At 39.7% G+C, this 27358-nt stretch overlaps 1 protein-coding gene across 4 annotated transcripts; it reads right to left on the bottom strand.

Annotated features, from left to right (window-relative positions):
• Positions 1-268: 268 nt before the first annotated feature.
• On the bottom strand, positions 269-22217 carry PUS7 (pseudouridine synthase 7). Of its 4 annotated transcripts, none has more exons than XM_068994561.1 (18): positions 22147-22217; positions 20810-21061; positions 19329-19388; positions 18287-18665; positions 16399-16495; positions 16179-16280; positions 15364-15508; positions 10995-11106; positions 9645-9722; positions 7886-8014; positions 7551-7676; positions 7171-7232; positions 6662-6822; positions 5655-5781; positions 4839-4940; positions 2842-2971; positions 1661-1752; positions 269-977 (listed from the first exon to the last, which is right to left on the bottom strand). In XM_068994561.1, the coding sequence occupies exons 4-18, from the start codon at positions 18634-18636 to the stop codon at positions 841-843; spliced, it is 1950 nt and encodes a 649-aa protein (XP_068850662.1). In that variant the 5' UTR covers positions 18637-18665; positions 19329-19388; positions 20810-21061; positions 22147-22217; the 3' UTR covers positions 269-840. The 4 variants fall into 4 exon arrangements, with proteins under 4 accessions (XP_068850662.1, XP_068850689.1, XP_068850680.1 ...); XM_068994588.1 differs by having other exon boundaries at positions 5655-5746; positions 6735-6822; XM_068994579.1 differs by having other exon boundaries at positions 16411-16495.
• Between the last annotated feature and the right edge of the window lie 5141 nt (positions 22218-27358).

Genomic DNA, 27358 nt, shown 5'->3' with positions numbered 1-27358 from the left:
CGCTCCGAGGGACCCGGCCCGGGCAGGGGCTGTGCCCGCCCCGCGCTCCGAGGGACCCGGCCTTGCCGAGGCCCCTCACGGCATCCCCGCCCCCTCCGCACACAGCCGCCGTGGCCGGCGTCAGGACTTTGCATTTGGCTGAAAATACCAGGTCATTTTAGAACAGCGCCACAGTATATTTTTTTCCCAGCCGGAACCTCGGATCGTTATTCCCGCCCCCAGCAGTGGACAGGGGACAGGCGCAAAGGAAGCACTTACTGATACACGCTCAGAGTTTCAGGTTAATTTATTTTTAGTACCGGTTCTTTGGTACAGGTACTAGCTGGAAAATACAACTGTTTTCTCAATGAAAAGTCGAACTGTTTAAAAGAGCTGTACAGCTTTACAGCACACAAAAGCCTTGCTAACAGAATCTGCAAATGCTACCAGCAAAACTCCTGCAATACATATATTCATCAGTATCTTGATTTTGTTGTAATTCATCTTTCTCTATGTAATTCCTTGTATTTGAGAAGACTTCAAGGTGTGTTGAACTCGTGAAAACATTCAGTGCTTGCCCAAAGAAAGCAAGCTAAACATTCTTCCAGGTCTGATGTCAGTATAAGCTCAATTCTAAAGATGCACCCATGTTACAGCAACTTACTCATTCAGTAAAAAGCACCAGTCACTAATATCTATATTATATTACAGCCACCATCTTGCAAAGGACTACTGAAGTTAAATGCTAGCACTAAAAAAACTTAAAAAAATACAAATCTGTTACTGTGACTCTTTAAAGATTTGTACAGAACATGTAAATAAGAAAACGCTTTGTTAAAATTAAGTAATTTTGCAGTTCATTCAGCGCAACCAGGTTGTATTCAGTTGTGTCTGGTTTTTTATACTTGTGTCCATTTTCAAAACTTCTCGAATTGCCATGGTAGCATAAGTGGATGGGGGAAGGGAGAACTCCATCTTTAGTGCCCTGAATTTACCATCTATGAGAAGGCATAAGAGACAAAAAGCAAGAACAAGTGGTTAAGGGCATATATAATGCTTATTCTGGATACCATCTAAGCTGGACTAACAGCTTCCACAACCAACTTCCCCAGCCCATAAAGCAAAACAACCACCACCATCACACTCCCATTTATAATCCACAGTGAAAAATTTAATGAAACAACTTTTTAACATTTTCTCTCAGCACAAAGTAGTGGTGTGAGAGTTTTATTCTTTTAAAAGCAAACATCTGTTCTTTCAGACTGAATTCCTAGCCTGTCTTCACTTTTCTGGAAAAGAAGTGTCAAAACACCTTGTGACCAGAGTTAAGTATTTGAGTCATCTCCTGTGTTTAGCACCAATAATACAAGCTCAATATATAGACAACTTGTGACTTAATTCCACCTTTGTTAGTTGAAGATATTTACTGCTAAGCATTTACTTGATTTTACAGATGCCTGTAGGAAAATACAACAGTCAATACAGATGTTGGAGGAATGGCTTAGACCCTTGAGAAATAAGGGTCCTTATTTAGATACCTGGCTTTGGAAGTCATTACCATTGCTTAACAGTCTATAGTTAAATGAAAGCTCTTCCTTAAAGGAGCTTTCAATATGTAGCAGTTGAAAGGAACAGCCAGATCAAACTTCCATTTAGCAAGCCAGCAGAAAAATCAACTTACCTGTAGGGAGAACTGGTAATGGTTTTCCTTCCAGTTTATCCAAATCCGTAGTAAATAATGGGATTTTAGGATCATCGTATGCAACAACTTCCCTTTATAATAGACATAAAATTTATTATTCTAATTTTAAATTATTTAGGTTAACATTTTGTATAAATTTGTATCTATTATAATATTATTTTTTATTATTATTATTCCAATTTGGCATTTACAACTGAAATTGAATTGATTACGTAATAAAAAAGTTATGTGGCATTTATGGCAAAATAACAGGTAGAGCTTTATGTAGAAGGCTTGCCTTGGCTTTATGAAGATTATTAAAAAACAGTTGAAAGTTAGTGAGATGTTTCTTTACAGAACTCATCTGGTTTGCCCTTGTAGGCTGTCAGAATTTCCAAGTATACAAGAAGTATAGTTCATGAAATTAAGTGAAGAATGGTGTCAACTTTAAGAGTACCTCGCAGGAGCAAAGCCTTTCAATACAGTCATCTAAAATTTAAAAGGGCTTAAACACATTCTACGGTTTCTGCCGTTCATTTAACAGAAATCCCGTATGTAACCATGAGCCTGAAAAACTAAAAGGGAAGTAGATGAGCTTCATATTAATTAGTGCTGATGTTTCAAGTGTATAAATATTTGTATTTTGGGGCTCCCTCCTAAGCCCTATATATCTTATTCTATGCATCAGTGATCAGATTTCTGTGTATTTGTACAGTTCCCTGTATAAAAGGTATTTATTCAGTTGCCATATGAAAACTAGGTTTTATCGCTAATGACAGTGATTTAGTAGGATTAAGTGATACAAATTTTTCTGATCGACAGGTAATAGGAGACCAACTTTCTCACAGCAAGACTACAAAAATCCCCTGGTTTGAATACTATCTATCATTGTTTCAACATAAGTAATTATCTATGAAGTGTTCAGGCAAGCCCTTGCAAGGAGTGAACAACTAAATAGATGTCTTGATACTCCTCCACCACAGAACCAGAGAACCAACGAAGAAATAAGGGTATAGTTCCACTTCAACTGCATTAAAAACATGAGAGAAGTGCAGAGAGATTCCTCTCTACCTATTTTAAGTCTGTGTGGATGTCCCATGGATCAGTCTCATTTAAGTTTTGTACTTAAATAAACTCTATGTTGTCAATTCAAGTGTAACTTCCTTTATGCTCCCACTCACCAATTGACATTCTGAGGCCGAATGATAATCTTTCTGTATGCTCCAGAAAGTGAGTAATCTCTGATTTTATGCCTCATGTTGTTGATATCAAGATTGTCAGCTACCAGCATCTCCTTGTAGGCCTCACCAACTGCAAGAGAGGAAAATATTTAATAGGAGAGAATGTAGTGTGGCCAATTTAAACAGCCTGTTTACATGAATTGTTCCCTTCCGTACATTTAGTTGTTTACAGCATATATGGGATAAATGCTACACAGAAGTTTAAAATTACTACAAATCTTGTTACCTGTTTGCTTCCACACCCTGAGTAGTAGAGGCAGTAACAAAGAAAGCATCAAATCAAATTTCAGCTGAAAACGAAATTTACAATATACTTTGACAATGGCTTTATTGACATTTAATTGCCATCTCATATATGCTTTCTAATTTTCTAGACTTCACAGGACTAATCTCAGGTATATGGAAAAAAATAATTAAAAATAAAGGGCTAGACTACCCATTACTCTCTCATTGAAAAGCAGCAGAGAGAAATGAGTTGACAATTTGACAACCAAGTACAAGAACAGTTCAATCCAATATTGAGGAAAACGTGCAGGGAACCCATGACTGACCTCGTATATAAGGACACATAGAGCAGGTGAAAGCTAGGGCCAGCTACAAAGGGGGACTATACCAGCATTGTCCAGGCACACAGAGATGGTGTTAGGAAAGCCAAAGCTCAGCTACAGTTGAAAGCAGCAACAGACATCAAGACCAGCAAGAGTTAAGCTGCAACATAAGGAATGAAAGAATACAAGGAAAGCATTGGTCTGGTGCTAAATGGGGCAGCTGGTCTAGTGATAGACATAAGGCTGATGGTCTCAGTGCCCCTTTTGCCTCAGCCTTGACCAGCCAAGTGCCCCAGGCCTCCCTTCTTAGAGGCAAAGTTCAAGAAAGAGAAGGACTACCAGTACAGGGAGAAGATACAGGCTGAGAGAGCTGGCTCACATCATGGTGATGTTTTTCTCTATCATCTCTGAAAGATTGTGCAGATCTAGGGATGCCCAGACAACTGCAGAAAACCAAGTGTTGCACCCAACTTCAGAAAGAGAAGGAAAGATAATTAGGGAACTACAGACCAGTCAGGCTCACTCTGGTCCCTGGGAAAAATAGTGGAGCTAATCCTCTTTGGGCACACAATGACTGTGGTTTTAATAAGGGGGAGGAAAAGGAAGAGAAAAAGCAAAAAACCCACCAACCTTACTGTCTTCTATGATGAAATTATTATACCTGTGGATGAGGGGAGAGCAGGGACTGTCGCCTGCCTTGCGTTTAGCAAGGCTGTCAACATATTCCCACAGCATCTTTGTGTCCAAGGTTAGAACATTACAGTGGGTGGACTGATAAGTGGGTAACAGCTATCTGGCTCATCATCTCAAAGTATAGTCACTACTGGTTTGAGCTCTAACTAGAAGCAGAGTTCCTCAAGGAACTGGGATGTGTCCTGTGAAATAGTGGAGAAGAGCTGGAATTTACCCCAACCAGTCTGTGGGCTAAACCAAGCTGGAGTGGCATTCAATACATGCAAGGACAGGACTCACAGCAGGTGGTGCAGAGCTAACTCCAGGGCTCATCTCCCAGGGCTACATGGCAGGGGGGAGGGACCCCAACAAGGACTGCCATTCAGAGGGAACGAGGCACACTACAGGAATGGGCCAAGAGGAACCTCATGAAATTCATCAAGGACAAAATCCTGTACCTGATTAACTCCTTTGCAGTGGTATAGGCTAGTGAGAAACTCTGCTCTGCTGACAGTCATCTGGGATTCCCAGTGGGAAGGAGACTGAACAGAGCGCCCTGGCAGCAACAAAAGGCTGACATTAATGTATCAGAGATCTGAAGTAATGTATTGCTTTAAAAGTCACCAAGGTTGAGTAGATCCAATCTTCCTTTTAAGAACAATCTTAACGCAGACTTACATTTTCAGAGTAAATATGTCAGTTAAGAGTCAGACTTACTTTTATGCTTTGGATAAATAACATCAAATCCAGGCAATGGCATCACTACATCATGGATAGTATAGTTATCAACATCTCCTCCTTCAATGTGAACAGCTGTGGCTACAGTCAGGACAGAACAATGAAGTTACCAGTATGGATGTCTGTGACAGTTAACTTCAGCTAAATGTAAAATGAAGCCTTTGAAATAAGCCTGAAATAAGCTTACTCTGAGAGGGATAACTACCATGTTTTATCTCCATTTAATAGACAACATTTCCAAGAAAAGAAGTAACAGCCTCCAGGGCTGTTGCAGTTATTGGCAGAATCACAGCCTGGCTTCCAGTGACTTAAAGCTTCATGAAGTAAGGACTGCTAGAGGAACAGCCCCCTTATATGCATCAGGCACACATAAAGGAGATATACTGTAGGAAATGCCAGAGCAAATCCAAGCAAAGAAAGTTTTAACTGAGTGGAGCTTCTGCTTTACAAGATACTAATGCAATCAAAAACTTCTGTGGTTAAAACTTCGTAACATCCTTCCAGACTTCTTCATAGCTCAACTAGGTTTGAGGTAATTTTTGAGAACAATCAGTCCTCCATAGTCTCTCTATCCAGTTATTTGAAAAAAAACAGACAAACAGCTCATGGAAGTGTAATACCTAACTTCCAATTCCTTGCACAATGTGTATAGAACAGACCAATGGATTCAGATATCACTGGGCCAAAATGGGTGAGAAGAAAGAAACTAGGTAAGCAGTATCAGACAAACAGCTATGTACCTTGTTTTCCTAGGAATCTGAACTACACAGCATCACTGTCTTTGTCTGATTTTACCTCCTTTAAGTATGAGATCTCCTGGTACAGCTCTAAGTCCATATTCTTCTATTCTCTTGCTCACCATGTTATTCCACACATAACTCTGGTAGCTATGAATATACATTAAACGATTATTTCTTGGTATCTAGAGGTAAAGAAAAAAAATCAAACAGTAGAAAGACATTTTTTTTGTTTTTTCCTCACAATCATAACCAAAAAGGTGTATATTTGAAGTGTTACCTTATCTGGCAACAAGACTTACACAATTTCTTAGTATACAGATTTGATTTTTGTTTATTGTTTGGGAAAAAGATGTGTGAAGAAATAATGCTTTTATACATTTGAAATCTGCACAAAAAAGAACTGTGCTTAAATTCAAAAAAAAAAAAACAAAAAACCACCACATTTTTTTTAATTCTACAGCTCAAACACATGGGTCTATTATAAAACACTGAATTCATACTCAACCTCCTGAAATCTTAAGTAAACTTTGCAGCTGTGAAAGCACAGTGTTATTCTAATTATCTTCTTCATAAACAAGAAATTATCCCCAGCTCCTACAATGGGCCCAGTAGTTTGCTGGTGATGAGGTATTTTCTCCAAAGATTTGATCTTGATTACAGCACTTGAAAATGACAAGTGAATCCATCACCTCTATACCAGGCTGATTCATTAGCCCAGCATCAGTTTGATTTACACTGTTAAAGCAACAGGAAAACACTGAAACTGAGCATTTGCACAATTATCAGATCCGTATTATACACAGCTACTAAGGATAACTGTATTGCTTCCCACATACCAGGGAGATTGTTGTATAAATTGGAAAGATCATTATGCATACATTAATTAGAGATGTCATCAGTTACTATGCAGCAGTACTTCCAGCAAAAAGGCAGGATAAATGTGAAGATTTTTAAACTTAACCTTCTACTCATCAAGCATCTATGAGTCTACTTTAAATTCATCCTGATACCATCAAAAGAATGTTTATTTAAGTAAATACCGCCCAGCACTTTTACACTCACTATGCCAAATGCAGAGATTATGTTCTTCATTCCAAACTTTAAGAGTCCACGTAGAAGCTGTCCTTCCACGCACCTTTTTACAGGTAGTTTCTTGAGGGCTGCTGCTGGATCTTTAGTCTTTGCCCATTCTTCTCTGCATTTGACTAAGTATCCCTTTTCAGCTAGAGCAAGGATGTAAAATAAAAATATATTAACTACATACCAAAAAAAGCATCCATCTCACCTTTTGTTAAAACAGCTGAAAAACTAAAGTTTCAGTCATGGTAATCAGAGATGAACAGAATCATAGAACACCTGAGGCTGGAAGGCTTCACATGGAGCTTGAGCAGACACTAAGTATTCAGGTCCCTTTTCAGCCCCACTGCAAGAAATTGCACAGCAAGGAAAGTGAGGCAAAAAAGGAGTCTGAAGATTGCTTCTCCATTGCTAAACTGGCTCAAGGTTTTCCTAAACACACTTCTTGGAGAACAGGCAGATGGGAATGTGATGTATCGTTTTTCAGTTCTCACCTCCCGGTCGTGGTTTTAATATCAAATCCATTACTTCATTCCAGTTGTTCTGTAGAATAGCTCTAGGATTCAAACAGTAACATGTATTAAGAACTGACTAAATACATTTGAAAGGGAATACATTCTAAATACATTTTAGCCAACTTATTAAAAAAAAAAGTATTAGTGTTTAGACTTACACAATATTAAAAGTAGTGCTATTATGCAAGATAACTGCTGAAGCAAGTTCAGAAACAAGATCTTTCTTGAATCTAAAATTAAAGCTGGTACATGCAATGTGCTAGAAAAATGTTCCCAAAAATACATTAAGTTACATGGTGGTAAGAATGAATTTTTTTTAAAGAAAGGGGTGGGGGGGGGAGGATGAAAGCAACACATACCTGCCAATTTGATAAGTAGGAACAGCTGTGGTTCCAAATCTTTGCATTCCATAGTAATTAATGAATCCAATTTCCCTGAGTGAATGCATTGCTTGCTCTATCTGGTCATCAGTTCCTGTTATGTTTCTAGCATAAAAAAAAAATTATAGACAGATTAAGGGTTTATGCTATTTTGAGATGCCCATTATATTAAAGTTCAACATCAATATTATATAGCATGCATCAAATTCAACTGTCTCCTGCCAACAGGACTTCTTTTTCATAACACAAGTTGCACTGATATTGCTTACCTATTTAAAGAAAAAAAAATTCTAGCAGAACCATCAGAATACTACCTGAGGACAACAGTGAAATGGTTCCCTTGCAGTTCTCCCAATTTTAGTGGATGGTTCTTGTAACTGAAATTTCCTAACTTGAAGTTCATCAAACATTTATTCAAATGAGCAAGTCTTTGTGCAGTGATTCTAAAAAGAAACAGACAACAGTGACCAATCTATGTTTAGAAAAGCAGATAAACATAGAAACGCTGGCATTACAAAACAAAAACCAGTGAGTCTAGTTTTCCCCAATTTTCTACTGTTGCCTTTTCGAAGTATTTTAATGAAACAGCTAAAAGAAAATAACACATAATGCTTAAGGGTACTCATACAAAAGAAAATGTATATTGTGACAGACTGTTAGCACTGTCTTTTGACATCTATGTTAAAACATGCACTCCAAGTAAAATATATTGCAATATTGATGTATACTGCACCCCGCAAGCTGAACTCTGCGTTATTTGAGTAACTACTTCATGAATACACCCCAGTTAGCACAGTCTTAAACACAGAGTTAAGTAAAATTAGCTTCTGTGTATGCTTAGTGCAGATGAAGGAACACGGAATTCAATCTGTCTCTGATACCTACCATTTTTGTTGCTAGCATTTTTGGAATCGTACCCTGTTCTTTGCATCACCAAGCTGCTCTTGGACACTTCTGCTAAAATTTTACCAGGATAGTGAAGTTTATGAACCACATTCTCAGCTCAGAGCAGGCTGGCAACTGGTAATGTCCCCTCTCCTGTGCAGGAGAGTCAGGTGCTGTGGCACCATTGAGCAGACACTACACAATCAACACTTAAAGCACTCTGGAGCTCTTGGGCACAACATTGAATGTGATGATGTTAAAAAGTAAATGGAACAGCACCTGGGATGGTTACACCATACATTTGGTTAACTGTCACCCCTTTGCAAAGCTGCTTTGCAGCAACAAGAATCTGGGGCTTCTCACAATTCACAAATCAGTATTTCCTTTTATATGTGCTAACACATGCACATACAGAACACTGGAAGGAAATATATGAACAATTCAGTAGTGGATGCCCTCCTTTTAACAAGGATTTGATCAAAATTCTGGCTTTCAAATTGTGAATTCCCCACTCAAGGAGTGTGGTTTTCAAAAGTTGTAAAAAGAAGTGCAGACAGGATATTCCAGCTACCTAAAATGATATTGTAATACATAACTGGGAGACATCTGTCATTCTCAGTTATGGATCTAACATTAAAGCGCCCAGAAACCATATAATTGTCTTAGAATATGACAAAGTAAATTTTATTTACTCTTAAAAGGTGAGTTAAGAGAGTAGGTTAAGGCAGGAAAAATTCCTCATCTTTTTCTTTCCCCTTCTGGCTACTCACAGATAAGCAAGGGCAGTGTTAGCCTTCTCTGGTGCTGTTCAGAGAGTTCAGTGAGAAAGAAAATAGGATTCTAGCTGTAGAAAGCGGGAAACAAAAGCCAGGAAGGAAGTGGGACATAATTTTCACCATGTCATTCTGTTTTTCTGCTGTTGTATGAGATCCAAGCAGCCTAAGAGCACGTAGGCAATCTGTCCCACTGCCATAGCGAAGTACACGTAACCAGCCTATGACTCAGAGCACCACTGACTGAAAATACCAGCAATCACCACAGAATACAAAAGGATTGTGGCATCTTCATTAACACCTGTGCTTTACAAGGTCAGGACCTAAATGTGCCATTTGTGTCCTGAGTCTTTTAGGTATTTAGTGAGATATCCAAGCTACCACAAGTGCAAATACAGATTGTACTTTTACTCACCTGAGAACAGCAATCTCTTGAACTGTTATAGCCCTTTTATCTTTAGTTCCCATGTAGGAAAATATGTTTGGCTTCACTCTTAAAAGCAACAGTAACACATATTATGTATATTAAAACAGCAAGAGATCAAACAATTTTCAGCATAATTACCTAGAATTATTAATCTCAAAAATAGAAAAATATACCTCCATTCCTCAGAACTGGGTTACAATTTGACATTTTCTAATCTCATCCAAGAGTACATAAAACACAAGAAAACTTCTGTTTTAATTATATACAGACAATTAATTTCTAACACAACAGTACTTTCAAAATATGAGCTTGGAAGTACTTCTTTATATACATTCACTCAACGTAAAAACGCACAGCCACCACCAACTTCACTAAAAAAAAATTCACGTCCACTTCTTCCTTAACTTCAAACATGTCTGTTTGAGTACCATGCCTGCACATTATGAGAGAGTATGAGAAGTTAATTTAAGATATCATCCACTCCTTTCCTTGAGAGGAAAATTTCCTTTCCTTTCCACTTTGTACTTTACAGGCTGTTAGACAGGGGAGTATTTCCAGTTATTCCAGTTAAGGGCACCAGGGGGTAGCAGGAATGCCATTACACAGTTTTCCACCTAACTATGCTCTTGCCAATCTGTTCTCATTACCAGTACTAAGCAGTTCACTGGTTACAGTCTCAATTACAAATTTTTTTTTTTTTGACAAGAAGGGCAAAGGGAAAAAGGAGGAGAGAAGTGGGGAAGTTTCCCTACCAGTGAATCACTGGAATGACCCAGTTTTAAAACTGCTCTTCCTCTGCAATTCACTGTGTTCGTGTCATGCCTTGGCAAATCTTTTTGTTTCTGCACTTGATGGGGTGAAAGGAACTAAGCCTGTGTTACCATGGAGAAATTAATACATGGAACAACAGTTTATCAACTGTAACTTCTTAGGAACTGATCAGCATATTATCACAACAATATCTGACAGGTTCATAACATACTTGCATATATTCACACACTGGGGAAAAAATGGCTTTTAATTCAGGTTGCGCACACTGAGGCTTTGAGCTGCCAAGCCTTTCTCAGATCAGCCAATGTCAATTGTGGACTTTTTCCATTGAAGCAGTAATCTTCTAAATTTCTTAGGCTCCTTTTGTTCCATCCTCACCTCTTCACAATGCTTCTAAGTTTTACATTAATGTTCTAAAATAACTTTTCATTTTAAACTGTTTACAAATTAGAGAATAGCAATCACATGTTGCTCTTACATAATTCTGAAGCACAGCATTTACAGCAACAAGAAGCATGGAGGGGGAGGGCTGCATGCCAGCCAGGATGGCAGAAACAACAGCCTTACCTTAAAAATTTGGACAGGACATTAATGGCATCCATAGTGTCCTTGTTCTCCTTGTACAGTACAAAATGGCAGTAGCTTCCCCTAGATTTTGGCCAAGAGTGCTTTCTTGGATCTTTAAAAGCAAAAAGGTTAAAGTGTCACTTTAAAAAAATTTAATATATTTGCCATTGCAGCTACATTTATTTTAAATATGCAAGATTCAATTTCTGCTAATCTCCGTCTGCTTTAAAGAAATGAAAAGGAAAGAGTTAATTACTGACAGCAAAAGCAGTAAAGCACATTGAAAAAGACCTCCCCTTCCACTGGCCTGTAAATTTCTCCTTAATCAGTTCTGTCACCTAGAAAATCCTGAATGAAATAGTGACAGTTCCTTTGTCATGAGATTATCTGAAAATATACCCTAGTCATTTAATTGCTGTATCACCTGGTTAAATTTCTCAAAAACATTATCATTATACTGACTTTCAGCAATAGAAGCTACACCACATTTCTTCTAGCTCCTTCTATAATTAATAGCTGAGGACCACTGGAGCCCTGTTTGTGGGAGGACTACCATTGTTATTTATAGTACAGACATATTTTTATTTCTGTAGGATTTTTTTCTGTGTCATGCAAAAGAATGAATCTTATTGCTACAAAACCCTAAAAAATCATACTCAAAAAAACTGCTTTAAAATGATTCTTTTTCTAAATCCAAAGGGAGTGAGAAATCTGCTACAAGAGAGACATTAACATACAATCCATGGCAGGTACTGTGCCATGCTTAGAGAAGGCCAGAGGTTGAAACAACTTCAGATCCCACAGACTAACAACTGATTTACAATTTTGTGCTACTATTTGACATTTTCTGGAGAAGGAAGAAGACTGTCAATGATTTGTCAAGCTTTTTTTGCATGTAAAAGCCCCCAGAGGTAAAACTTTACTTTTCCAATAATCCACTGTCAATGGTATTATTGGGAAGGGGGACTGATTCTATACAGGTTTAGCAACCAGTTGTAAAGTTCCTTCAACTCTGACGTTTATCAATTCCTTGGTTTTTACGAACAAAACTAAGAATTTGTTTTGTTTTAAATAAGAAGTCCCTTATCTCTTGCTAGCCACTAAGCAGACATTCCTGGTTTTGTAAAAAAAGAGCATAAGCATCTTTCATAACAGCAAAAGCTAACTGAAAAAGCCAGCCTTATTTCAAGATACAAACCCCATGCAGTAAGGAAGTTCTTGGGAAATACTGCTCTTTTTTTTCGCATTAGTTTTATAATGTCCAGATATCCCACACAGATAGTAAGTATGTTTAATTCTTGCTTGTTTTTGAGAAGCTGCCATGCCTGCACACACTTCTGCAAAGATAATTTTGGATGCTACAGTATAAAACACTGCATGTAGCGGTTTTAGTCACTTAGAATTATTGCACCACTTGCCTTGCACCACCAGTTTCTAAGCACAGCCCCTCTCTCACAGAGTTTCATAGGACCTGAACTGGAGACCTCATGCTCCTGCTGGTCTCCCCTTCTGAGCCACCACTGCTCTTAAACTCAGTCAGTGAAACACTGCACTCAGCTGGAAGAGCAAGGCTCTCCATGAAGATATCGGCAATTACAAGGGAAGAAAGTAAGACAGAGCTCAATTCACAAGGAGAACCTTCTCCAGCTGGAACCATTCTTTATATTTAACTAACACATCTTGCACATGACCATTTCAACACACTTGAAGAAGTGAGCCCTAATGTGACCTACACCAAAAGGATTTGGTAGGTGCTATAGAGACCAATGGACTCCTCATGCCTTGGGCAACATAGCCATGAGCCTATCCAACAGAGGCTGCAGCCACAGTCCTGATACTCAACCATTCCTCACCCGATACTTCAAAGCATTCAACTAAGTAGATCGACCAGTGAGACAATTTGCAGTTCTTACTGCTGTGCTTCAGAGTCATGTTACAATTTTATTGTCAAAAATGTATTTCCAAGCCCTTTTTCCAAACCTTTTGCTGAAACTCAAGGGGTGGAAGCTCTGTTTTAGTAGCAGGATGCATGATTTATGCTTTTGAAGTTGTATAAAGACAGATAGTAGTGTCTGAAATACAGGCTGACAGGCAAAGGCTTGGCTAACTGAAATCCATGAAAATTTTACCATAGTTGTCAACATGTACTGTCAAAATTGATAATTCACATCACTTATTACTAGCAGATTTTCTCTGCACCAAATGAATACTGCCTATACTGCACTGCACAAAAGAGGTAGAACAAGCCTAATTCTTGGCTGTTTCAGAGCATTTTAAGCAATACTTATGTGTAGGGATTTTTAAGAAATTGTTACTAGTTTGGCCAGTCCTGTTGCTATTTAGGAGGTCATAATGGTTGGCATTTCATTTTTGTTAGTATGAAATGTCAACATCTCTTACCTGTTGCAGTTCTGACCTCTGTCCCAATGCAGAGCATAAAGAGTACAAAAGAGTAGCATTTAATTTTTAGACTGTCGAAGGGTTTTTAGAGGTGAACATGCAGGTTTATGGTTATGGGATTGTTTATGCTTCAGGGAGCATCCAACAGCTAGGTGGTGGATGACAGCAATTTAGACAGTTATGGAATGGAATCGTGCAGAGGCAAACAGTGAACATACGGAAAGCTTCAATCGGAGATGCAACAAAATTAATTTGTGGACAATGATGAAATAACAGTTTACTGACAATTTAGTAAGACAGTATTTTAAGTATTTGGGGGGTAAACTGACTACAGACATAAAGCAGCTTCTGATTTTAAATTTAAAGAAGTACGTTTGGTAACGTGTTATGTTATCAACAAAAGTAATCAGGTATCTCGCTAATAATCCGATATTCTACACTTCTGAAATGTTTCTTGCCTGGGAAGCCCATTCAGGACTAAGACGTGTTTGTGGCTATATAAACAAGAAAGATAAATATGACTTAAAAGAACTTCAATCTTACATCCATAAGCATTTGCACACACTCACAGAAACATCTCCACCAACATGCACAGGTGCCTGCAGCATCACAGCTGGGGAATCCAAGTTTAAATAGATGATGCTTCTCTGCATCACAAGATGGTGCTCCACATAATGTTTTAATCCTAGAGACACACCACTAAATTCTTTTCAGCATATTTCAAATACTTAAATTATTTTATATAGTATCCCTTAAATCAGCTTAACAACATCCACTTGACTGTAACAATCGTTAAAGAATAGAAGCAGCAGAAGGAAAAGGTGGAGGAAACACCATTACAAACCAAGAAAGAACAAAACTGGCTGAGGAGAATTTTGTGCTGGTTAAGTATACATACTCCATGCATAAAGCATGCAAACATACACATTTTCTAAACATGATTAAATAAGACACATAACACATTATAATTGGACCAATAAAAATACAACATTCCCATATTTGTTTACAACAAGCCTTAAACAAACAACTAAATTAAAGGGGAAATTATTTTATTTCCCATTTTAAATTACTCTGTTTCCTTATCCTTCCTCCATCTCCTTCATCTTTAAAATTAAAGGGTTAGGTTTACATACCATGCTTGTAGTAGGTTGAAATGGCAGAGTAATGCAACCAATTTAAACTAAACCTTAGTATCTTTTGTTAAATGTGCACCATTCTGCATGTAGGTAATCCTCTAAACTTACAGTAGCAACAAGTTTTTAGTAACATTAAAAGATGTAAAACATGTTAATTTATTTCCAGTATCCAAAACAGTATTTTGCAAGATTAAAGTGGGTAACACTTCATTTTGAAAATCCTTCATTACTTTGACTATTCCAAAAGAGTAACTGTTGTCTATAACGAATAAAGATCATTTTCTGCAAATATAATTAGCCTTGGAAGCAGAAGTGACGATCACGGTAAATAAACTATGTTCATATGAAACTATAACTCTGAGAAAACAAATAGATGTTTGTCTCTACTCAAGTCATTGAGAATTTTGTCATGAATATTCAAGACAATCAAGATTACACCAACTATAAATGTAATGCACACATTCCAACTACAACCTCTTACTTCCACGAAGTACACTTACACACACAGTCAAGATCAAGAAAGTTAAATTCAAAAAATACTGAAAATAAAGCCTCTGTTTTGCCTATTCCCACTGAAGTAGAAGATAATGTTCTCTCTTCTAATATGGTTATACCGGATGAATTATTTGGAAAGAAAAACAAGAAGAAATTTAAATTTAAAACATTTCTTGTGGTCCTAATCATCTTAGATGCACAGCATCAGCTGCAACAAGGAAAAAGTGAAGCCAGACTACATTAGGAAGCACACTCACTTGAAGTACTTACTAACAATTCTTACTTTGGGGATAATTTTAGCATTTACTTTACCCATCTGCTGTGATACTGAAACTCACTTGCCAATGCTTTTTTCCCAGCAGCATGATAAGCAATGATGTATTTCTTTCCATCTCGATCTTCTGTTTTAGTCTCCAGTCCTGGAAACAAGGACTTCACAGCCTGATGGATGACAGTTCTCTTTTCTTTGCTGTCTTCAATTACCTGTGTTAATAAACATACATGCAGAAACAAAATATATTAATACAAAAGGGGACAGTGCCTTAAAGGGAAAAAAAAAAAAAGCTAGATAAGATTATTTAATGTGTGAATGCTTTTTTGAAGCTACCAGATTTAATCCTACTCATCTCCGTGTTCCAAATTTACCTTAACAGTTATTCTTTGAATATGTGGAATATTTGAATGTTTAAAAATATCTAGGTTTTAATTTTACTTTGCACTTTCTTACCTTTCTTGTTACAGAAGACCATATTTATCTTCTTTTCTATTAAACCCCTGACCTTGAAAGTAGTGTTTCATCAGGATAGATGTTTTATGTAAACCCTCTTATTCTTTAAAACAATACTAGATGGGAAACCAAAATACTGCAAGATAATTTTAACACCACAGGAATTAAAACCTATATTTAAGTTCCTGTGTACAGTCTCACCAAAATCAAAATGACAACTCACACATGCATGGATTTGAGTACATCTGTAAGACTTTACAGAATTAAACCCTAAACTGGACACAGTTTGGTGTTATCTGTCACATCACGTTCAAACTGCTCTTACACCCTACGTGCATTAAAAAGAACGTACCTTCCACTCACTCCCTCCTTCCCTCATCCTCCCTCTGCCCTCACCCCAAACTTCATATCATTTATTGATTTTACCTCTATGGCAACACTAGTTTCCTTATTCTTAAAAAGCTGGAGCTCCTCTAAACGCTGCTTGTCTTCATCTGACAAAACTGTAAATGTTTCTTCTGATGGGTCCTAATATATATTCAGGGAGAAAAAACAAACATCCAATAACCCTCATGGAGCAACTCACAGTCTTTTAATGTTTTTGCTTCAGGAGCATTAAGAAGTATAGCCATTACCAAATCTTTACCTCAAAATTTACCTCATCATCCACTGGAACAGAAAAGTCATCTAAATGGCTCACACGTCCATCTTTGCCTATTTCGTGGACAACAAAGTCTGAGTATCTGATAGAAAGAAACATGCATTACATTTGTAATAAGTCCCACACGACATAAAGTCCTTTCCTAAAAAGCTGTTTGTTAGCAGAATCCACTGAACAATCCTGAATTCACATAAAACAAACCTAACAATGAGAAAGCTGTACCTATTCCCACCCCTCAGAAGGATACACAACAACACATATCTAAACACAGCAGACTTCTCTGCAGATCACCAAACACCTGCTGTAGTTATTCTGAGTCATTTTCTCACTAGCTTGAAGAGATCAGTAATGCTTATCCTCAATCCCAGTCATTACTGGCAATTAAGACTCTACTGAATTGCCACAATGTGGAGTGCATTAACTACTGCATTAACTCTGCCACTTCAAATAACCTGCAAAATAAAGTGCATTTTAGCCACTATACAGAAGGCAGGACAAATTCAGCTTTGTTCATATATTCAGTTATAGAGAACATCATTCAAATAAAGTTACTCTGCATACTCTATGACAACAAGAAAGAGTTTTACTGTGACATTTTCAATCCAGTCGCTTGTGTCCAATAATAAAACAGCCCAGCCATAAGAGAGGACACTTTGCTTGTTTTGCAACTCTTAAATGTTAAGTACCACTTGCTAGCAAAGTGGAAAAAAAAACCCACAACAATTCCTATTCTATCAATGTTGAAAGATCAATAAAACTTCACCATGGGAAGCTTTTTACTGTACCTCCCCCGAGCCCCCTTTTGCCACCCCTCTGTGCAGATACACATCATATTTGTAGCATTCCCTCCTGAGGAGTGTTATGTGTCCTCTCTTGTATTATCTGTAGCTGTCTAGACATGCTAGCGACAGTACCACAAAAATGTCAAGAATGAATTAATAATAGGTGTTAAAAACTAGGATCCAAAAAACCCCCACAAACCCACAAGTTTTCTACCACGTGGCTACCTTTGGCCAACCAAAATTGGCAGATTTCCCAGAGAAGGATCCCACTAGCTGCTTAATGCTGCACATAAAGATTAAATATATACATAATATGTACATATCATTTTATTATGTAAAATTATCTATATATGAAGCCAGTATTTAAAGACAGGGACTTTTCAGTGTGTAAACAAAGCAACCTTAACTGTTTTGCTAAGTCAGGAAACAGTGATTCTCACTCCAGTGAGCTTTTGTATTTGCATTTTGTTTTAGTCAAAGATATTCTTTAATTTTAAAAACCTAGAAGTTTCATCAAAAAAAGCTACTAAACCCAAATCATCTTATTAAATATATAATATGAATTTTAAAACTCCCTTCTATGTAAATGACATTACACCTGATCAGACAATAATTTAAAGCTTAATTATACTTGTTAACAGACATTAGGACAAAAAAGTCAGAACAAAGCAAAGAACCAAAGAAGGATGGTTTTGATGCCATTGTTCAGGGCATCGTGTATCAGCTCTGAGGAGAGGTACAAAAGGTGGGTATACTGCATAAGGTTTTATGTGTGCTGCTGGCAGAGAGCAAAGGAAACAGCAAAGGTCAGTGTAATCATGTATCTACTCATACACAGCTTCCTTCTTCAGAGCTCCATTTGACAGGAAAATAAATTAAAAAACAAAACCAAAAAACCCCCAAACAGCCCACAATCTAAAAAAGTCCTGAATTAAACCTTTCTTGCAGTCTCAGCAGTAAAAAAAGTAATGAACCTCTCTAGGGGCCACATGTAATCCAATTGCAATCTGTGAGTCCAAAAAGGAAAATGGGGAACTACAGCTGTGTTACACAAGGAATTAACAATAATATGTAACAAGACAAAGAATTACCTCTCTTTTAAGATTCCAGAAAACCCTTTATGAGAGCTAACAAATTTAGTTATGCCAACATCACTTTCTGTCAGTCCATGCTTCATCATGTCTGCAAAGCTCTCTGGATCTCCATCGTCATCACTGTCCTCTAGCTCCTCTTCTTCCTGCTCCTCACTTTCCTCATTGGGGATTATTTCATTTTTCGTGTCCTCAGGTTGTTCTGTTACAGTGTCAATACTCTGCCCAGAGTCATTGCCTGCCTGAGACTTCTCCAAGATCTTCTGTCTTTTAATTTCATCTGCATTGGCCACATCATCCTCAGAACGAGGACGTTTCAAGGATACACTATTCATTTCTACAGTTTCCATGTTTAAGGCACAGGGTAGGATAGAAAGCCCTGAGAAAGAAGAAAAAAGGCTTATTTTCTGTCTGCTAAGAACAATATCAATACATAGTCACTTCATTCCAAGGACTCTGCCCCCTGCAATTCTTCAGGAAAGCCATAAATTTTCTGCATTTAAGTTAAACATCAAGTAAACATTTTGAACACCTAGAAACAATATGTACTTGGGGGGAGAGAAGCAAGATATTATGAGGGTTTAATAGTACCCACCCAGGGCAGCATGCATGCTGGGCTATAGCTGAGAAGGATTCAGTACTACACTGACCATTTACCACCATCATCACTCTTGCCCACCCTTACCACAGCTGCCTCCAGGCCTGTGCACACACAGGCTGTACTGTCAACAGCAGTTTAGTGCCTAAGAATCTTTTTGTTTCCAAGCTTTCTCTTAAACATGACTACTCTCAATTATTGCCTTCTTTATCAAGATTCCATCTTGCAAAGACTGAGAGAGAATGGCTGAGTTCCCCCAAACCTGCAATCTTCATGTCTTCCTTTTTACATTCTTCCAATACACACAATGCCACACAGAACTCAAGGTGGCAGTAAGTCAGCCCAAAAAGGTAAGAGGGACGAGATACCAAAATCATTGAATCAGTGGGACAAACAAAACAATAAGGAAATGAAATGATCTCTGATAAGAACATGACTACTCACGCTGGTGGAATAGGCCTCAGAGCTGCCACCTTTGTGTCAGCAGAACCACTGCCTTCAGATCTGAAAAAAAGAGGAAAACTTAACTCTTGAGAAAGTTTTATTAAAAAAAAACCTTATGAAAACATGCATGAATACAGTCATTAGAGAAAGCAGCCACCCCCGACTCAGGTATCAGCATAGGAGCAGACACAACTACTGAGACTACTGACACATTAATAAATACAATTGCAAAAGTATTACCATTTTAATGACACATTATTGCTATTTAGCAAGCTATATGAGAGAACTCTGGTTTTACTTCTAAGTGTATAAAAGGAAACTGGAGTTCCTATAATTAGGCATGGACGGGACCTTTCTTCCAGCATCACTCAGCTGGCACATGAGTGTACTGGGGATAAAGTGCAGGCTTTGGTAGCACGGGTTGCATGGGAGGAGGCCATAAACTGCCCTGTGTGGGCCATGGCAAGTTCCAGCTGGTTCCACAAACCCACTGCCTGCCATCCTCCAACTCACTGGATGAGCACATTGTGCCTCCACTCCGCTTTATTTGAGAAAGGGAGAAGCTGCCGGTGGCAGCAAATGCAAAAGAAAGCGCAGGAGGAGACATGTGAGAGTGCTAAAAAAGGCACAGGGAAGCATGAGGAAGGGGACAACTGTTGGGGACGCAGCTGGAGATGCATTCTCCAAAGGCAACTCTCCACACTGGAGCAGGGACATCCCTGAAGGGACTGTGGCCTGTGAAGGTGCCCACGCTGGGACAGGGACACCCTTGAAGAGCCCGTGGAGAGGATCACACAGGAGCAGAAGAAAGAAACATCCATGTACCAACCCCAGCCTCCTGTACTACCACTGCCTTGTCCGAGGGACAGAGCATAACCTGAGGGGCCAAGGAGAAAAGTAGAGGGAAGGAGTTTTTCCCAACCCTGTTTAAGCAGCGGTCTTCTTTGTATATCACTAGCCAACTGGTAATTAAAAGTTAACTGGTAATAAATTAAATTTCCCATGTTAAGTCAGCTTTGGCCACAACAGCCGAGTTTCTAAATTAATAGGATTCAGCTGTTACTGAGAAATTAATCTAGGCATGGAGCAGCATTTTAGAGCTACATACATCACCCTATATTATTTCTCCTGAAATAATGAATAGCATAATCTATACAATTTAAAGGGCATGCTTTTAAAGGAAGTCCCACTACTAACTTATAATCAGCACATGCTGGGTTGGTAACTAATTGTTAGCTATTAGCCACTGTTGACTTCATGGCCTGGACTTCCCATTGAAGAGATCACCAACTTAGGGTAAAGAGGCAGGAACAACTGTTTTAGAAACACCTGAAATGTTTTGCTCAAATGAAGAACTGAAAATGGATGCTACAAAAATAAATTAACAAAAGGGAAATAAGGAGAGACTTATAAAAGTAATCCTATGGCCTGAAGAGTGACAAGATAAAGAAGAAAGCAGAACAATCAGCAAAACAATGTACCTTCGAGCTGAAAGCACCAGTTTTAGTCTGTCTTCAAAGAAAAGTTCATAAAATCCTTCTTTCAAGAGGAACAAAAACTAAAAATCATGGCCAAGTGAAGCAATTCACCACTGTTTCCAGATTCTCCTCCCATGTACCAAAATTTACAGAGGTTGGGTTATAAAGCACTGAAGTGGAAAAGGCTTTTACATGGCTTGTATCTTCACATGGTGAACAAAACAGCACTCAGCACAGTGGAATCCTCTGAGACACCTGCCAAAGGTGGTAACAAGAGAAATCTCATGCTTCTTAAATAAAACTGTAATACGTAGTTATTGAATCATACAAACTGTTAGACAAATTCAATGTTGGGCACAAACACTCCTAAGCTGTCACACATAGACTATTCTCACAGCAGAAGAGTGACTCACATACTACAAAGTACTATCCTGTGCCCAACGGCACCATCATCTGGGATAAATTCTGCAGAATAATTGCTTGAAGGAGCACGTTGAAGTGAGCGGGGCACACATGGCCTCACTAGTGCAGATTGCTAGTGAGAGGCGCCTATTACTTTTTTGACAGCTGCTCAACTGTCTCGGCCCTTTTCCTAACAGGTGGTTCCATAAAAGCCAGAATCTGCATAAGCATCAACTCCGCAGCAATTTCAGTGTTTTAACAGAGACTGAGTTTACTACTACAAATAACAGACTTGATTCTCCGCAACAAGAAACGCCGAGCAATTACTCGTGGCGCGGTACCTGCCAATCAGGCACGGCGGGCGGTGGGGGCTGCAGGGCGCTAAGTAACAGAGCCGGAGCACGGCAGCGCTGGGTACGAAGCCACTTTCTCATGACACGAGGCACGCGGGATTAAAAGGCGACCAAGGCGAGGGCGATGATGCAGCAGCAGCGCCCCAAGGCCAACCCTTGCGGCAGGGGCAGCGCGGAGGGCGCGGGCGGGGAGAGCAGCGGCCCTCGGAGCCCGCGGGCCTGGCCAGGCCGGGCCATGCAGCCGCCACAGCGCTCCGGGCGCCGAGCTGGGCCGGAAGAGCCGCTGCCAGCGCCAAGGCTACCGGGGCAGGGCGGGAGGACGCACTGGGGCCGGGGCAGGCGGGCACGGGGGCGAGACAGGAGAAAGGGCTCTGCCGCGGGGTCCCAGCAACACGCGGCGCCCGCCGGGGAGCGGCAGGGGAAAGCCCGGCACTAGCGGGGGGCAAAGTTGCCCCGAGGCGGAGTCCCCCCGGCCCCGCGCCGGGAGCGGAGAGCCGGCCCCACCGCGGAGCCCTGCGCGGCCGCCGGGGGAGGGCGCGGCTCCGCCCGCCGCCAGGCAGGAGCCGCCGAGGGGGAGCCACTTACCCGCACGCCGGCACGGGAGGACGGCCCGGGCGTCAGCGCAGCGGGGCGGGAGGCGGAGGCGGGAACGAGCCCGCCCCAAGCCCGCGCGTGCGGAGGCGGCCCCAGGCTGTGCCCGCCCCCGGCCGGCCCTGCCGCGCTGACGCCGGGTGGGTGCGGAGCCGGGGCGGGAGGGGAGCCCTACCTGTTGTGGGGCTGTTCCTGCCCGCGCTTCCGTTACCGGCGGCCTGCTGAGGCTTCCTGTGAAGCGGCTAGGGTAGGCAGGCAGTGATTTACAGAAGAACTGCAGCTGTGCAGAAAAAAAAAGTTTAATTTCCAAAAGACGGCTATGGCCAAAGCAGGGAATCGTGTACACGAGATGGTGGCCTTGCTGAGCCGCCCCGGCATCTGAAACACATTGCGCTAATTAAACATTAGTCCCAGGACAAGGGAATGTTCGAGTACCATTTCAAAACCTACACTGTACCTATGCAAATCACTTTAAAAATCAGGCCAAATCTGTGCTATCAGTCTTTTCTGACATAGTCAGAATGTCATCTTCTACCCTCTCTTCTATTTTAAGCACTGGTGCAAGGAAGGTATTTTCATTAACTTCAACACGTAGATTTGTCCTTATTTTTAAGACCCTGTGTGTCATGTCCTAATCCCAGCCTGTCTCAGACTTCCTCTTTGCCAGGCTACTAGTACCAGTATTTAGTGTCTCATACTTCTCATTCTCTAATTGTATTGTATTCACAGTCTTCTTACGTGATGAGAGTTACAACTGGTATACATATATGGGTAGCTTATTTTTTCATCTCTTGTACTTACCTTCCCCCTTGGAGTAGAATAAGAAAGTAACACAATGGAGTGCTTTGCACTGGATTGAAAAAATCTCAGGTATGCATATATTGCTCAATGAGTACCTTATAAAAGACCCCATCAAGGAAAAAATGAAGGAGCAAAGATGCAGCTCTCCTTAGTTCTGAGCAGAGATGGATCTACAGAGATTTATTTTATATAGCACTAGGGGATCAAATCTTTGTCTTTTCCACAGAGCTTTAGTTTACCCCTTGTCTACCCTTCACACTTGGAATTTAATTAACCTACTAGATACCAGTAGGGGTATCAGGAATGGGTTTAGTACACTTCTGAGAAGAGTGGACTGCAAACAGCAATGGGGGTTAGTGACTGACAAGGTAGATTATGGCACTTCTGACGGCTGTAGTGTCATGGAGGAAGCTAGGACTATCACCCAGCTCCAGGCTGTCCGAGTGGTAGGGGCAACAAAGAAAGAACTATGGGTCATTTGAATATTGCTGTCATTTGGCCAATGACTATGACATTGGTATGTTGAAAAGTCATTTCTTCACCTCTCCCAGGCAAAAACATCTAGCTGAAAATATCTGGCTGGGGGAAACCTTCGGCGAGACTTCTACCATGCGTTGGTCCAGCTTTTTTTGTCATGTAACTTCTTGCTTCTTCTATTTTGTGCAGGAGAGCTTCCCTAAAATACTTATTTTTCCTCATCCAAATTCCTACATTAAGTATCTCCTTGTCTTCAAAATCCTTGTGAGTAATTAAGTAGCTTGTCTGTTACAACTGTGCATGGTATGATAATTTCCCTTCTCTTAGTTCTCCCTGTTGGCTATGTGTTCATCTATCATCCCTTACCATCAGCTCAGATAGAATTTGGAGAATTCTGTTTTAGAATTTGAAGGACCTGCAGGTGCTACCACAAGGTAAATAGCTTAATAAGATCATTCCTAGGTGTTTCCTGAGTCTTCTAATATATTCAGCAAGGTTTATTACTCCTTTCTCAATACCAGTAAGCATTCTCTGACATATTAAAGAACTGTCTGCCTATGTCTGAGAATCTACAGACAAAATCCTTGAGACCACCCTTCCTATGGTTCAGGGGATGGAAGGAGGGAAATGCTGGTTCTGCTTCAGAGATAAAACTGATCCGCTCTGGCAAGTAGAGACCATCAGTAGAGACCACTGAAGATGGCTTCCTCAGTCACCTTCTGTTATGATCTACCCTTAAAATGGTTTCCAAGTGTGAGCTGGCAAAGCATTTGCAGTCATCACCACTTTCTCTTTCCATTAGTCAAGGGCTCCTTTTACATACAGAACTCTAGTGTAAAATATAAAAAGAAAATAATAATATGGCTGCAACTTGAGCTTGATTTTTTTTCCCTCTGGTTGGTTTAAAAGCACCTCTATTATAAATGATCTAATATGTCCATTGGGTAGTATCATTAAAATATTATTTTAATCTCTATTACAATGTGACTATTAGTACATTCCCATAGAAACTTTGTTTAATGTAACAAAGTAACAAATGTAACAAGGAGGTTTTGTGGAAAAAAAATATGACCGACCATAGTTATGGTCTGTAATAAGTTTGTAATGTCTTCCTATTCTCAGGCTCCCCAGGAGGGGAAATCAGGATAGCGCATCTCAGCAGATGGGAGCATAAATCTGGCTAGGAAGAGAACGCAAGTGAGAAGCATGTTGAGTCAGTCTCCTTCAAAGATGCTCATCAAAATCTTAAGGTACAAAGTTGAGATGTTCCCAGTCCATAGAAAAAGCAAATAAAATAGAGCAGCAATAACTGTTCTCGCTCTTCCTCAGTTTTATGCCTCCCAGGGGCACAGACAATCAGGCAGATAAGTTGTATTTTTACACCCCTTTGCACCAGCTGCACTTAACTAGTCTGATTTTTACCTGTCACTAATAGCACCACAGAGAACTAAAATGAAAGAACTATTAAAAGCCTAATGTATTTTTCATATGTAGGTTGTTTGCATTTTTCATGCTTATTTTGAGGCCTTACATGAAGCAAAAAGTGGGGGTGATAACTCATTACCATGCAAAATCTACAAATAGAATATGATGAAAATGGGATTTCTTCGAAAATACAGAATTTAATTCACAAGGCAATTTCAACAAGAAGGTTCTTTGAGGAATTTTGAAAACAGTCCAAAATGAATCATATAGATTTTCAAAATAATGACAAAAAAGGGTTTTCAGAGAACACAAATTATCAAAGTTTATAGCAGTTTAATAGGCCATCACCTTTAAGTTGATTCTTCCCCTTTTCCCTTCATGCATTATTTTTTTAAAATGAAAAGCTGCTTATTTTTCAAATTAATCTCTAAATCCTTTGGTCAATTAGTTGGCAATAGAAGGAAGGTGGAAAAGCATCTTATCTAGACAGACAAGGAGAATTTTAGGCAGAGAGGGGTTTTTTTGACCAAGTCTGTTTGTCTCTAAAAAAATTAATGTGCTCTACAGGGTGATTTTAGATTAGGAATGTATATGACTATAGAAGATCAACCTTAAGCCTAGGATTGGGAGGTAACTGTGAAATATATTTTCTTGTTTTACCTTAATTTCAAGGTAAGACATTTGTTACACATTTGATTCAGGGATGTTGTAAAGCTTTGCAGCAGTGTAACAAAACAGGATGCCATCACCCACAGATCAACTGAGTGACAGCGTTCAATTTTTGCAAAGATGGTAAAAAGCAAGTACAATATGAAATAGGGATCTGAGCTGGGGAAATAATTATATATTTCTGCCTCTATTCACAATTATCTGAGAAGGCCTTTAAGGGGTGAAAGACCTTTCTGTGTATTTGTGCAGAGGAGGAGGAGAACAGCTGGGACAAGACAGAGGCTGAAGTGTGAACTGCCTGCAGGGCTGACAAGGGCCACGAAAGAGAGAGTGTGGGGAGTGATGCCAGGCAGGACCCTCTCCTGCAGCAAATCTGCTGCCTCACACATGGCAGGAAAAGCGAAAGCTACAAAGGTGGAGGGAGAAAATGAGCTCTCCTGTCAGCTCATGCTGGTGAGTGCTGGCCTGCGGGGTAGCAGTGTGCTCTTTACATGCCTGCCTTGCCTGTGCCTGCTGTCACACTGGGTTTTCCATTAATTATTTTAGCTGCCTTTGATCGTTGTTATTGCCGTGAAATTTTGTACCCTATTAAGCTCCTGATAAAATGCCTGTTTTTCTCAGTGCAACTGGATCTGGCCACTAAAAACTGTTTAGAAGTCACAGCACTTGTATCAAAGATTCACAGATGTGAAACTGAAATGGACTATGGGAATACCTGGGGTATTTTTTACTCAAAGCTGTGAATGGCTTTAAAATCTCATTCCTCATCATCCATACAGAAAATCTTGGTACCTGAGTTTGGTAAATTTCTAGACTATAAGCCACAATGTAGTACTCCTTCACATGCCTGATTTTGCATGCAGTTAATGGACAATAAAATCTAGAATACAAATAATCCTTCACCTTTCTATCACCCATCTCTTTCCTGCTGTCTGAAGATACTGGGATATATAAAGGAGACCTCTGGTATTCATCATTCACATATGGAGTTGTTCAAACTGATTAACACTGGCAAAAGTAATCCCTGGGTCCTCCTGGCTGCTTGACAAGAAGAGCACAATTGACTTCAGGCTACTCTGTAGAAGCAGTACCAAAAGCATTCATGATTTCAAACAGGAAATAGATAATATTAAATGTATCATTTCACAGCAGCTTGTTTATCTGAGCATTCACTGGGCCAGTGCATCCATAATAGGAGCACACAAATAAGCCGTCCTGTGCAGGCAAGGATGAGGAGCAGAATCCTGAATCCTCTCAGATGCCTGCTAGGTGGTCAGCTGGGAACTGGAGTATGTTCTGAGAGCAACCACCTTCACTGTATTTTTCAGTGTACAAAATTACTTTGTAGCTATGAAATAGGTGCAGTGTTAGGGATAACACTAAGCTTGGCTGTGGGGCACAGTGGAAGCTGGATAGTGGGCTGGTACAGTGGTTTGCCTGATTCTGTTTCTTCTGTTAGATGCTTGCCAATGCTGCCTGATGAATATTAGGGAGAAAAGAAATCTGAAAAAGCCCTAAACCAAGTGAAAAATTAGAATATTAGAGTCATATTTCTGCTGCCAGTTTGTCAGACAATCCATGGAGTTACTGCACAAGGTTTAAAAAGTAGAGAGAATTCTAAATGTAATTTTTAGTATGCAGATAACCTCTGAATCTAATAAAGCTTTTCACCAAAATGGGATGTTACATGCAGACTTTTTTGTTACATTTACTTCTGCAGAAAGGCAACCAAAACCTGTGCTATTTGTGCTACTCTGTTTCTGTGGAAACTGGGTGTTGAAGTGAAATAGAAAAAAACAGGGGAGAGAGAATGAGAGGTGAAATGTTTTTGGCT

The sequence above is a fragment of the Aphelocoma coerulescens genome, chromosome 1A (assembly GCF_041296385.1).
Source record: "Aphelocoma coerulescens isolate FSJ_1873_10779 chromosome 1A, UR_Acoe_1.0, whole genome shotgun sequence".
Taxonomy (NCBI): domain Eukaryota; kingdom Metazoa; phylum Chordata; class Aves; order Passeriformes; family Corvidae; genus Aphelocoma; species Aphelocoma coerulescens.
The sequence above is the reverse complement of the archived record's forward strand: the minus strand, read 5'-3'. Positions and strand labels throughout refer to the sequence as shown.

Bases quoted from the DNA above. Each gene is read 5' to 3' on its own strand.
- PUS7 (XM_068994561.1), bottom strand. From the start codon at position 18,636: ATGGAAACTGTAGAAATGAATAGTGTATCCTTGAAACGTCCTCGTTCT. The intron at 11,107-15,363 runs GTGAGTTTCAGT...TTGCTTTTAAAG, and splicing joins TGGGAAAAAAGCATTGGCAA to ATCCAAGAAAGCACTCTTGG. The intron at 6,823-7,170 runs GTGAGAACTGAA...TCCTTGCTCTAG, and splicing joins ATTAAAACCACGACCGGGAG to CTGAAAAGGGATACTTAGTC.